Below are 13,923 nucleotides of genomic sequence, written 5' to 3'. Positions count from 1 at the left end.
TTTCCGCTAAACCTTCTGAGGTTTCTTTCACTTCGCTTTCTCTGACTATTTTGAAAGTAATGTTGGTCTGTTCCTTTCTTATTTTCAGTGGTCACCTGGGTTCCATGACTTTCAGGTTTCCTTGTGCTCACCTTTCACAGGAGGCTTGCTCTTTTCAAAACCTCTTTTAATCATGTAAAACAAACCATTCGCCATCACCAGCTCCTCTTGTTCTCTAACAAATGCACGCATGTGTCTTCCTGGTGCTTCTTGTTACCTCCATTACCTGAAATATACTTCATATCACTACTGTGATACTTTCTGTCTTCTCTGGGAACTCTCTTCTGCTGTGATCCCTGTAGTAAAGAGCCGTGTAGTAGCGTAAACAGATAAGCTGAAGGAACAGGAATTGTTCCTACAGGCCATGTCAATATATTGGCGTGTGGCCCATGTATATCACCTTCCTCTTTTCTTCAGTCTGCTTTTGTTGCACCCTGTTTGGTGTCACAAATTTGGTCCACAAATTTGTAATAGTGAAATATGTGGAAAGGAAGATCCAGGAGGGGCAAATGAGATTTTCTGTGTCCATATGAATACATGTACGTATAGATATATACAGACATGCACACACATAGCATGCTTACAGCCTGATGTAGCTGCGTAACAGTACTGACAGAAGGCTGAGAAAATGCTTCTAATAATGGAAGATTCTTTTAATTTCTAGGCTTTCATTTTAGGTAATGAACTTGGACTATTGACGTAAGTTACTGCCTAGGGACGAATGCTAATGCAGGCGGTGGAGCTGTTTCTGTGGCCTTCGGCAGAGATCTGTGGGTTTTTTAGTTATTTGCTGTGATATAAAATACATTGTGATGCCAGCCACAGATGTTATGAGGCTACCTAGGTTTGCTACTGCTGTTTGCTATAGGTGTGTATCATTTGTTGTTGCTGGTATTTTTGTACAGAGCAACAGCAGTAGTACCCAGTGAGTCCCTGTGAAGATGAGCTTGTATTTTGAACATCATCTTGTACTAGAAATTTGTGGTGGGTTTTTTTTTGTTGTTTTTCTTGCATTGCAGTAGCTACTGCATGTATGCTTTTACTCTTCTTGCATATGCAAGAAATTAGAGTTCCTGTCCCCAAAATCCTTATGAGTAAGTGCAAGTAAGAAAGGTAATGGAGAGTGTGACATTCCAAATTTCAGATACTTGTGATGGAGCTTGTATTCTGCATTTGTGGACATGAGCAGTATTCAGATGTGGTTGGACATTTATCACCACCACAGTGATAACATCTTACTACAGAGTGTTAGCCCCCTTAATTTTCTGCTGAAATTCTGGCTAAGTTCAAGTAGTTAATTTACTTTTTGAATCCCTTTTTGTGCTGGTTTAAGTGCAGGTGTGAAACTGCATCACAGTACTTGAATGTTTTTATTTTGGCTTATGTTTTCTACTACACAGTATGTCTGTCTAATATATATAGATATTAAAAAAAGAGAGTAAAAAAACCTTCAGTAGAATTTCTTCATTCAAAAGACAAATCTTACATTTTCCTCCTGGGGCTGGGGGGAAATAGGGCATGGAGAATATAATCTCAGAATATTTGGTTGACTTGTTTTTGAGATTATTTATTTTACTCAAAGGATTGAGCACTTTTTTGTTTTATGGGGAAAGAGAACCAGGGCATCAGTGGTTACAGAAACTCTAAGCTTCAATACATTTAACAAGTGAAGGCTTACTGTACTGTTCAGTTTTATGTACATTTTAAACCTTCTCTGGGACATCACTGGGCATAATTTAGAGACGCTGAAAATTGATACACTCTTTATTCCCCCCCCCCCAAGAGTGTCTTTCATAATGACTGAAGACATTTTTTGCTGGCTACAGAACTGGTTACAAGATCTAATAAAACATGGAGTTAGTAAGAATGTTGCTTTTTACAGTATTTTTATAAATAGTTAAGAGTACGAATGATGTTCTATAAAGCAAAAGCTGTTTACAATGAGGGGGGACTGTGAATGGGACTCAAACCTTGATCCCCCCACCTTTTTTAAACTTTTCAAATATGTATTCACTGGAAGGTTAATGCATAGATTTTAAATTAAATTAAAGGTTACCTCTAAGTTTATTATGAAAATGCATGCATGCATACACATGTGAATATCTTCAGATATTATGAGTCAATTGGATTTGAGTTTTTGGAACTGCCTGCTGCAAGGTATCCCGCTATGGGAAATATTGGCACCTGCTCCCAGGAGAAATCTAGATTTGTTTTTACAGCCTTTAGAAGAAATTTGACTTTGAGTGTTTTTCAAAATTAGATAGATGACTCTCATCTTTACACTTTTGATTCTTGTGGTGCGTTTTTCTTGACATACGTGTTTTCTAGTGCTCTGCTGAGCTGTGCATCTGATAACTTTCAGTTACTCTGCACCCCCCTTTAAACTCCCTTCACTCCCCCAGATGGTCACTTCAGTGTTCCACAAACAAAACTTGGTCTGGCAGTGATGTTATTCACCTTGGTTTGAGGTTTGGCCTGGACTATATAATTTTCCATGTGCTTGAGGCTTGGTGGGAGACAATGAAAAAGTATGCTGAAATGATAGAAAATGTTCAGGTTTTGAAGGGGATTAGTTTCTCTCCCGTACAAGAGTTTTATATGCTTTTGGGATACCTATGATGTGTTTAAAAGAAACAAAGGGCAAAACCCCTCACAAATTGAGATAAAAAAGTTTGAGCATCTTTCCTTATAATCGTTGAGGTGATTGTTTTAAATAGTATTCTTGTAAAAATCTTTGAATAATAAATATTATAAATTGGACAATATTACTCTTAATCAAGCCTAACACTTGTGCATATGCTGTCTTCCTGTAATTACCAGCAGTGTTGTCATGTATACACAGAATAATGGCTTTGCTCTGTTCTTAAGACAACAGAAGAATGACAGTGTTGTATTTATATCAAAGCAAAGCTGACAGGTCTGATTTGAAAGCTGAAGCTTAAGTGTTCTTTAGAAAGAAAAAAAGACAATTTTATTGAAATTATGTTTAGAAAAAATGTGGATATTTCTTTCAGTTATGAAAGTTACATCTGGAAGATAAGATTAGGAACTTGGGTGTAAAGTTTCACATCTGAAGTCTGGAATAACTTAGTGTGGTTTTCTGTAGTTATTTGTAATTATAGTTACTTGAATTCAGAACTCCGAAAGAAAAAACTAATTTCTCATGGAACATAATTACATTTTCTTTCCAATTTAGAGTCTTTGCATTATCAAGACTTATTTTATACTGCTTAGATTTACCAGGAACATAACTGAATCCACAGATCAGATGTCTGCTGAAGGGCTTCCAACAGTGATGATGTAGGCAGTCACCAGTTATATTGACATCTGAAGAAGAAGTGGTAATACGAGAAGATAAATAAAAATGATTTATGTAGGTACTGAAATTATAGACTTATCTTAGGATGTAAGAAATAGCATGCTGTTTTTCTTTTAAGAATAGCAGTTTGAAAAAAGTCATATTTTTAGGCTAACTTCCAAAAGAAACAAGATTTTATGCTCAGTCTTGGTTCCTATTCTCCCAGTAAATTTTCAACATGTGTAATTAAAATTTAGTCTGGAGAAGATGTCCAAAACATAGTCTAAGTTCTTCTGTGAATATTAGCAGCTGACAGAAGGAGAGGGATCCACATAACTGTCAGCAGAGTGGTGAAGGCCAATGAACTTGCTGTTCTGCATAGGTTGGCTGGTCAATAGATAGGGTGTCCAGAGTAGCTGGGTGGTGTTTTTCTCAGGTGGAATGTCTGAAGGGACTTGAGTGAGGAGGATTGGGGCATGCTGACTACAGCTAATAATTACTAGAATTCATTAATTATATCAGTCATAAGCAATTTTTTTTTACTAAACTCACTCTGTGGAAACAAATTGTGAGGTTTTATTATGTGAGTCTATTATAATCTTGTGTTTGGATACCATATATTATACCGTTGGAAAGTGGATTGTTATGATGTGTATGAGTACACTACATCTCAGTGTAGGACTAAGGATTCATGCTCAGAGAGGTATGGAGCGTCATTGATTCTTGGTGGCTATCTGCCTGGCACTTGAGCGAAATTTCACACTGGTTTAGTTTTTCAGGATTGGTTCTTGTGGTCCGCTTTGCAATGGAGTGGCAAATGGAACGGAGTTTGGGGAGTATATGCTTCTGGCGTTCACTTTGAAGATATTAGAAAATATACCAAGGGAAAAATGTGAAAGCATGTCAGAATAAAAAGTCCTTGAAATATGGACAAGGATAAAAGGTTAAATGGTTTGCTCAGGCAGAAAAGAGCATTTAGCTGCTGTCTTCAGGGTATTGTTAAATTGGTCTGATAATTTGCTGTAGTGATGCTTAAATAAGTGCTTTCAGCTTGTCAGTAAGGACTTTGTGAATGCTTGTATAGGTGAACTAAACTTTTTATTTTCACCCTGTGAGAACAGATAAAAATGCCAGTAATTAATTCTACTACTTCAGGAAGAAAGGTTTTGTTAGCAGATGACTGTGTGAAAGAATGGTTGTATATGTGTGCATCTCAGTCTAAGTAGATGTTGGGCAAAGGGTTTTTTCCCAAAGATAAACAGTAATATCTTTTTCATACGTTTCATTGGCTTGGAAGTGACTTCTTGATAGACTTGCTTGTTGCTAGGAGGGCACAACGAACAGTTTTAGCTGCTGCTGGTAGTTGCAGGGTTTGCTGTGCAGAGAGTGACTTTTGTTTCTTTTCCTCTCCATCCGTTACACACTTGGGGTGCTTCACTTGTGTTAGTTTTCAGTACATTTTGTATTTGCTTAATGCTGGAAGTCCCAAATCTTAAAAGAAAACCCAGTTCTCCAACCTAGCAACATAACATGCTGCTACCGTGCTGCAAGACTAGTGTTTAATCTGCTTATCTTTAATAGTCTTCACTGCTTACACAGGCGCACTTACCTCTTTAATGAGAAGAAATGTCCTGCAGTGAGACAGCATGTATTTTCCTTCCAGGCTTATGTCATCAGCCTAGAAGTTGAAATTGGCTAGAGCAGTTTTTTATTTTCCTGTCAGTTCTGATGATTATGGTTGCCTCTTCAGTTTCTCTAATACACTGAAAGGTAGTGGTTTTTGTAAGAGGAAACCTAATTAAAACATGCCAAGTGAAAAATCTAATTTTGAAAAGCAATCGGTATTGGTTGGGGGTAGGTAGTTCTCTCATATTTTCAAGGGACAAATATGAAGTATCTTTGCATTCTGAATATTTGTAAATTCTGGCTACTGGTCAAATAAATGACAAAAGTATATTATGATTTGCAGTGTTTTAACAACACCTAGAAAAGGCTCTCTAAAATGTCAAGAGACATTTAAAGTGAGCTGTAAGTATGTAGCAGTATTTCCCATATGATTTAGCAGTTTTTAATCTTTTACTTCATATTAAATTGCTTTACCCAAGCCATTCATGTTTATGGGACTTCTAGAAGGTGTGGGATTTTACCATTTCTGGGATCAAGACAGGATAGGTGTTTCAAGGTTGGTTGTTCTTGAATTTCTAGAAGCTATTATTAAAAAAATAGGGAGTAATTTGTAGATACAAAAGCATGTTTAAAGTTTATGTATGTATTCTTTCAGGAATTAAAGAAATGGGGCTGGCTTTGGTAGACTTATTAAAATTTTGCTGTCTGAATATTCATGTTTCTACTTGTTAAAGGTTTTTCTTAATTATCATGCAGCTTAAGTAACTTCCGGCCTGGCTATCAGTGGCACGTTTGAAAGAAATTGCTAAAGAAAATAAAAGCCACCTAAAAATACAGGAAACTCAAGTGGTATGGAAATGATTTATTAGACTACCTTTAATGTAGCCAGGTATGCTTTACAAATATGCATTTTCAGTTTACTCATATCTTGTGAAAACATTGTATTTCTACAATAATGCAGCACAGAGTTCCCTAAGCTTAGCTTATGAATGCTGAAATAATTTTATTTACTTGGAAAATTTACTACAAATCACATTTTGTAGTTTTGTGATTGAGAGCCTAAAAGAAAGACTGGTAGGTTATGCATCTATTCATTTGAATTTGCTAGTCTTACTTATTCCATATTAGAAAGCTAATTTCAGTTTGAATTCAATGATGGTATACTATAGCATAAATACATAATACATGGCATTTAACATAAATGCTTCTATATGATTAAACTTTGAAGTTTCTGTTTTTGCTTTAAAGGATCAAGACTGATATCCAGTAACAGGTATTAAGTTGTTTCAGATTTTGATGGTCTTTATTCTAACATTCAGCTTCACTGTCCTTGACTATTCTTCCATATAAATTTTATTGATTCTGAAAGTAATAAGGTCCGTTTTTCCATGCATCCTGACATGTTGCTGTCTGCTGTGGGTGTTTGGGTGAAGTGTTCTGCTGCAAGCTTTTCATAATACAGCGAATAAAGAGTTTAATTCTTCCACTTTCCATGCAGAAGATATCCTGAAATAGGCATTGCTGTCCTTTTAATGAATTTTTTTCTTTCTTAAATAAATAATTGCATTTATGTTTTTGTATTGTTTCTATCTGGAGATGAGATATCGACCATTAAAACCAGGGATTTGAAGTTAGCAGCACTTTGTCTATGAATACAAGCAAATAACTCTCTGGATGGAAAGTGGTTTGTTCAATTTTATTTTTACCTGTCTTTGGTCGAATCTGTAAATGACTCATTTTGCTAACGGCAATGCTCCTTTTAAATCAAATTGTCTTAGCACAACAGCTGCTTTGGTAGCTGAAGATTTCTTTTTCCAAAATGCTTTTGGATATTAGTGTGATAAAATCATGTTTGTTATAGACACGAATATAATTATTGCCTATTGAATGGCATAGCTTAAACAACAGTAACCTGATATAATTACTTTTAAATTACTTTCATAAAAATATGAACATATTAATTGACTTTGACATTTATCACTTGTTTTATATCAGCATAGGCTAATAAATGTCACTTGTATTGGCAGCCGAAAAGATGAAATTATATCAGATGTCATTGGGGTAGGTTGGTGTAGCCCGTGAATAAGGTCCTTTCTGCTCCATTTGTTCTGTGAGCTGTGGCTTGTACCCACTAGTAATGACTCTAGGCTATACCGGTTTCAAATAGAACAAGCCAAACCCATGATTATCTCCTTCCCAGTGAATTTGTGGCCTTCAGACTATTATAAAGTGTTTCCAACATTATGCTGCTTCTTGTCTTTAGGTATAGGTAGTGGTCTCCTTCTGTGAAAAAATGTGTGTGGTTTAGCTTTATTTTTCATAATTGCAGTGAATAATTAGGCCAAGGTGGAAGAATGTGTACTGACTAGAAAAGAGATCCCACTGTGGGGGGTAATTGTTGGATGCCTGTTGAGAGGGGATTAGGATCCTAAAAAAATTAAACAATGAAGATAAATTTAAAGGCCAGAGGAATGGATTATGGTGAGGTAAGGGCAAGAAAAAAGATTGGAGGTGACTTAAACAGGGACATGAGTGGTTTTACATGTCAGATTGATATGAGGATTACGAAGTCTGTGGGCTGATAGTTTATTCTCTCTAATGTTTTTCATTCATTTACTGTTTGTTTTTCTAGGTTTTATTTTCTCTTCCTTTGTTAAATGTGAATGTCATGCACCTTCATGTTCTTAGCTTTGTTGACTGTTTTGGCATGCCCTGCCTTAAAACACTGTGGGCCAAATTTAAACTGGCAATTCTGTTCGACTTCTGTCTCAAACATTCTTTATGAAATAGTTGTTATACTGAACTGGGCAAACATTCAAGATTTTAACAACTGTATGATCAGGGACAGTTTTGCTGTGTGCTGGTGACTGCCTGCGTGTAAACTTTGATAGTTTGACAATGCTGAGCTGATATCTTTTTTCCAAAGTGGCTACCGTGATGAAAGCCCTTCAGGGACATGAGGCTACCTTAGACTTTCAGAAAGCAATGTTGTGCTTGATTAAGTTTAGACAGATGATGGAGTGATGTAGTAAAATAATTTTTGTTAAGGCGTAATATCGCAGAGAATGCACTGTAGTACCATTGGGACTGATAAAAATGAAATACTAAAGAAAAACCATGCCCTTACATGCAGCTTTTAGCAGCAGATGCAATAGATGTAATTTAGTTGTGTGGTGGTGGAAACATAATATTGATTTACCATGAATCAAGAGAAATAGCTTGTACCTTGCCTGGTTGTATGGATTGCGACAATCTTGGTGAAACAAGTTACCTAAAATGGTACTGTAAGAGGATTCCTTCTTTTTGATAGAGATGGGGAGGTGATTGTGGTCATGTAAAAAAAAGCCAGTTAAATGTCTCAATGAGGAGCTGAGAGGTACTTCATGTGCTGTTGCTGGGAACTGCCAATTTTCCATGTACTTAACTCATACTTTTTAAAACAGAACAATTTTTTGAAAGCTAGCATCCACATAACTTGGGTAAAATTGAAGGGAGAGATTTAGTGGAATGAGAGGAGTTTGGGGTAGAACTTGCTTTGCATTACTTGCACATATAACTTCACCTTTTTTGTGGTGTTTGTGTACCACAAGATAACCATTTTTTTCTTTTTTCTTTTTAAAAAAAAAACCCAAACAAAATAGCATTTGAGGTAATATTGCAATGACTTCATAGAAGGTTAGTTTGGTTACTGCGTTGCATGTAACTTCTTTCTATTTTTCTCTTGGTCTTTACTATGTGAATTACTTGAAGTGATTTCCATTTCTTGCTTGTGTTTTTAGCAGACAATATAATGCTAACAAACAATTTTACTAACTTGACCTTTCAACCAGAAACAAATGTGTTTTCTTATTGTTTAAGAAGTTGGTGTATGGCTTTCATTCTTTTATTCCTTAACCCTTGGGTGACCTAGTTTCTTCCTGAATGTAAGATGAATTTTAAATACCCTTAATACATATACTGATATTTTAAAGCCTTGTAGTATTGGTGTTTTGGGTTCTTGAAAACTGTTGTCTTGGGTCTCTTGATGCTCTCTGGTCAGTAGTATAGGTGAAAGTGAGTATTTCAAGAAACAACTAGTTCTATTTTATTTTTGAACTTTCAAAAATTCCCCATTGTAGGCAAATTAAAGCCTTCTGACAAGAGGGCTTTACCTCTCTTCGTTATTCCTCATTTTTCCTTAAACCATAGTGTGCAGATCGTGGTTGTTCTGCCAGTGAAGTCAACCAGTGTCGCAGAACTGTGCATGTTGTATAATGGGACTTGAAAGGAGGCTTCATAGTTTCCTGAAGACTTTGGAGTTTAACAACAACCATTTCAATATTCTACTTTTCTGTCAGGAAGTATGCTTGATTAGATAGAGGGCTGCTAAATTAATGGCAGCAGGGTGCATTGTGCAAATGAAACCTGACCACTTGAGAAGTAATGTTTTAAATGAAACAGTTGCTTTCCTTCCTCCCCTCCCCCAGTAGCCATCTCAATTTCTCCCCAAGTATTGCTGGTGAAGAATTAGTGCTTCTAAACTCCTAGGAGGCAGATTTGAGAGAGCATTAAAATAATTCCTTTTGGTATTTCAAGAACCCCCTACTCTCCTGAAAAAAAACCAAAAAACACAGCAAGATGTTTAGCTATAGAAATAAAAATAGGTTACCTTTGTATGTGGGCTGGAATTTTGGGTCTTTGCCGAGTGTTTTTATGGAGTTGGTTGATCTGGCTTTTATTTCATAAAACGGAAGAAATGAACAGTTTGTTTTCATGAACCAGAGAGTAGCATAAATTTGCAGTTGTTTTGCGTGGAACAAGTTGTTGTTAGGATGAGGAAGGATGGGTGATCCAAATTGTATGTGAAAGCGGCAAGTGCTCAGACAGTTTGAGATGCTGAGTCAATTCTAATAGAACTCTCAAAAAGTGAAATGAATGAAATTCCTGTTTGATATGTGTGTATCAGGCAAGTTTAGGTACTGTATTATGCTATACAAATACAGGGGAAAAAACCTTCTATAACTCTTGAAAAAAATGGGGATTCTTTCCTAAATGTCAACCATGTCCCACATTCTCTGCCACTCTGTAGTCTTGGAAGAATGTCCATTTTAAAAAAGCAAAAATAGAATAAAATCCTTTTATTAGTGTAACAGTGATTGATGGTGTTATGGCTAGAAATTGGCTTTAAGCATAATATTTTGGAACAGTTTGAGCCATACTGTAGGCTTTTACTTACCTAGCCTCTCTTACAAATCTGGTTTCTGCTCTTTCACAGTCTTTCAACCATACAGATGTTTTTGAACAAGGTATCTTTTTTGGGTCAGTTTGAAATAACATTCTCTTTACTGTTAAATACTTAAATACTTAAAGACTTGTTCTTGGAAAATGTAGACAAAGGAGTCAAAGTAACTCTGAAGATCATAAAATACAGCTGAGAGCACAATAAGGTAAACATTCATAAAATCAGAACATTATATTGGTTTTCAAAGGTTAAAATTTTAAATTCAGAGGAAATCTGCTTTAATTAAAAACGAGGTAATATGAGAATAATGAATGTTGAAATGTTAAACCAAGGACTACTAGGAACAAAAAGACCATATACCTATCCAGCTATCAGGTAGATATCGAGTTCTTAGGGAAAACTATAGAATTAAAAAAAAATAGAAAAAACATAGATGGAAACAAACAAAATGCTACTTTGAAATAATTTTATAAGTTTATATGAGAGAAATACTAAAACAATTGCTTTGGTCCTGGCGGTACTGTGGCCTAATGCAAAAGGATTGCATTGGATCCTATGGTATTCCCATAAAGGGAAATATGTCCTGTGTCTTTTAGTTGCCCCAGCAGAGAAGATCATCTAGCGAATAGTTAAGTTTTGTTTCCCATATTACAATCCATGTTTGGGTCTTGTAAATGCTTCCACCTATTTGTATTACCTTTTACTAAACTTCTGAGATAAATTATAAACTGAAAGAGTTGATTTCAAATGCATATTATGGAAGAAAGGTTGCAGTGAATGTTGAATCTGGTCATATGGATGTACTGTCTTTTGAACATTTCTGGAAGCAAATCTTATTTTGCTGCTTTAATATGTTTGAAGCCCAAATTAATCTTACACCTAGATTAGCATTACTGGGATGTGATAATGGATTAAGTACTGATCTTTTTTGCCCCCTGTTTCGTCAGCTGCTTTCTTCTGCAGGAGTGGTAATTGCTTTGGAATGGAAATCTTCAAATAGTATTTCAGTTGATAAAGATTTGTGTAATATCCATGCAGATATTCTTTTGCATTAAAAAGGATTTTTCTACTATTTATTTTGACACATGTTAAATAGTGTAAGAGATATCAGAATACGAATCATAATTCCTTAAATAACTCGTGTAATAGCTATATGAATAGGCTTGTGGAAATACAAAATCATAACATGAAGATCAGCTCATGAAAATTTTAAACTAAAAATATGAGTATCAAGTAAGAAACAGAACATTTATCATAGTTAATACACCTAACGCCACAGGATTGACTATATACAAAGCAGAACTATCATATGGGGACAATGTACAGTATTAGCTCAACAAGAAAAGTACAAACATTAGTACTAACGTTAGAAGAAAAGTGCTAACATTACCCATGTGAATAAGGTCTCCTATTTTTGATCCAGGTAAAAATTCATCTATACTATTTTGGTCTGGAAGATTAAAGACATAGCTGCAAATTTGATGGAAATCTAACCTCAGAACAAACAGAAACAGAAGTCAGCTTTCAACATCAGATGAATTCACCAGAGCAGGCGAGTGTTAAGAAAGTTAATGAAGATAATGTAAGTAAGGCTTGTAATGGACTTGTAGCTGTGCACGTGGCTAGCTACTGCATCTGAACGGAGATCTGGCAGCTTTGTGTCCTCTCCTTACCTCACCACTTGCAGTAGTTTGACCACAGCCTGGTTTGCAGGCAGTTTGAGAATTAATTGAGAAATAAGTCCTCTTATTTTGTTCCTCAAGGACAATCTCAAAACAATGGGAAGAACCTAACTGCAATTTGTAAGGGCAGCCGATATGCCACTGGGATTATGACAGTAACTCCTGGTTGCAGGAAAGAGATTAGAACGCCACTGACAGCAAAATATTGAATGAGAATGCTTGCTAAACACAATTTGGACTTTCAGCAGAGAAAGCATTGCAGAGGATAAAAGTGGGAAAAACTGCCAAGCAGTGACATAATTTTACAAGAAATTGATTTTTGGACGTGGGAGGTTACTTTCTGATGCACAAGACATAATAACAAGCTACTACTAAAAGAACAGCCAGATACTGTATAGAATCCCTTTGTCCCCTGGTGGTGGACAAAGTAGAACTTTTGCCAAAGTAGACAGAATTTGAATTTTTAGAAATAACACAAGACGCTGATGCATTAACAATATTACCAGTGGTCAGTGTCAGAAGATCTGAAATAATCCTTTCTCAGTTTATAAAGCTTGCATCTTCATGTCCAGAAGCTGATCAGGAGAGACCTGACACGCTCCTTTTATTGCAGTATTAATGGTGGAGATTGATCAACCAGTGTGTTTCCAAAGTCCATATCATAAGTATGTGTAACAGGAAATCTAATAACCAAGTCAAAATTAAAGTAAATATTTTCATTGATTAACATAAAGGTGCTAATTCTTTTTTCATTGGTGACAGCCTTATTGTTTAGAGATGCAAAAACCTGGAATAACAGCTCACGATAGCTGCTGGTGGAATGGAGTCAAATGAGAAAACCTTTAGACTGATTCTCAGTAGCATCTTCTTCTCCTGGAAAAAATCCTGATCCATGGTGTCTTATTCACCAGTTTGATTCCTTGTACTGGAGTTCATCCTTTTGTGAAAAGATGTGGTCATGTAGCTGCATCCATCCCAAATGACACATTTGTGGCTTAAGAAGTATTTCAGCTGGGACCTCAGCAGCAGGCAGATCCTTCTGTAGTCTTCACTTGCTGAAAATTGGGGCTGATAGTCTTGCAGCTAATCTCCCATAAGGTAACTTGTAGTACAGTGTACAGAGTGGAGTAAAAAGCCAGAAAGATTATATGTAACTAGAGAGGATTCACTGAAGATGAGCCACAAAACAAACAAAGAAATGCCCCCACAGAAACAGGCAGTGGCAGCCATAAAATCAGATAATAAAGCGATCCTACCATGGAGGCAAAAAACCAAAAAACAATTAATCCCCCCCCCCCCCGAGAATCAAACTAAACAGAAAACAAAAAGCAAACAGGCTTAGTGCAGAGAAACACAGGCATATAGCAGCAGCCATGTTGCCACTAAAAAAACCCTGTTCTTAAGCAGATTAGGAAAATTCCTCTTGTGCTAAGCTTTCACAGTTTGCCTGTTCTATATATTGTAGGCTGTTCTTTAATGCTTCCATAAATTGCACGTCTAGAAAATGCATTCCAGAAACCTGTGGCGCTTAAGCCTTTTATTTGCCAAAGAAAGAAGTCAGTTGTAAAAGAAGGTGTTATAAACAATACCACAATCTATGCTGCATCAGTGCATTGGAGCAAAATTTGCCTTCTGATTTCTTTGAAGATTGCATATGTACAAGCAAAAACATGTGAGCTTTCGATTTATCCCAAGAAAACACAATTTCTTTGTGTGTGTGTGTGTGTGTATTAATAGAAATTATGTGTGTGTATATACATATGGATGGAATAATGTATATACATGGTCCAATTGTATCTCTTTGGGACCACACAGAATGTAGGCACTTCATAATCTGTATTGTTACTGTTTCAGAAGCGAGTGTGGTCTTAGGAAAATTAGTAACTTTTAATTTCCATTTCTAGCGCATTTACATGCACCCATCTGTATGTATCATTTCTTGTGCCAGCATTGTCCTTTGATTAGAATTACTTTCCTCCATGGGAATTCTCACTTGATTTTTACTCCATGAATCCAAGAGACTGTCCTCACTGCAGCCAAAGACTACTTTTGCTGGT

The 13,923-nt window shown here is 36.1% G+C and overlaps 1 protein-coding gene across 10 annotated transcripts in view; it reads left to right on the top strand.

The window, feature by feature from the left end:
• Positions 1-13,923, top strand: part of MAST2 (microtubule associated serine/threonine kinase 2) — a 199,728-nt gene that overhangs the window by 57,273 nt on the left and 128,532 nt on the right. Inside the window, exon 2 of one of the 10 annotated variants that reach the window (XM_064455194.1) lies at positions 11,608-11,766. The exons of the other annotated variants lie outside the window; for them this stretch is intronic. Coding sequence (XP_064311264.1) covers positions 11,719-11,766 — 48 coding nt within the window. The 5' untranslated portion in view covers positions 11,608-11,718. The remainder of the gene's footprint in view (positions 1-11,607; positions 11,767-13,923) is intronic. 10 annotated transcript variants of the gene reach the window in all.

Source organism: Phalacrocorax carbo, chromosome 6, assembly GCF_963921805.1.
Source record: "Phalacrocorax carbo chromosome 6, bPhaCar2.1, whole genome shotgun sequence".
Classification (NCBI taxonomy): Eukaryota; Metazoa; Chordata; class Aves; order Suliformes; family Phalacrocoracidae; genus Phalacrocorax; species Phalacrocorax carbo.
This window is presented reverse-complemented; position numbering and strand designations above follow the sequence as displayed.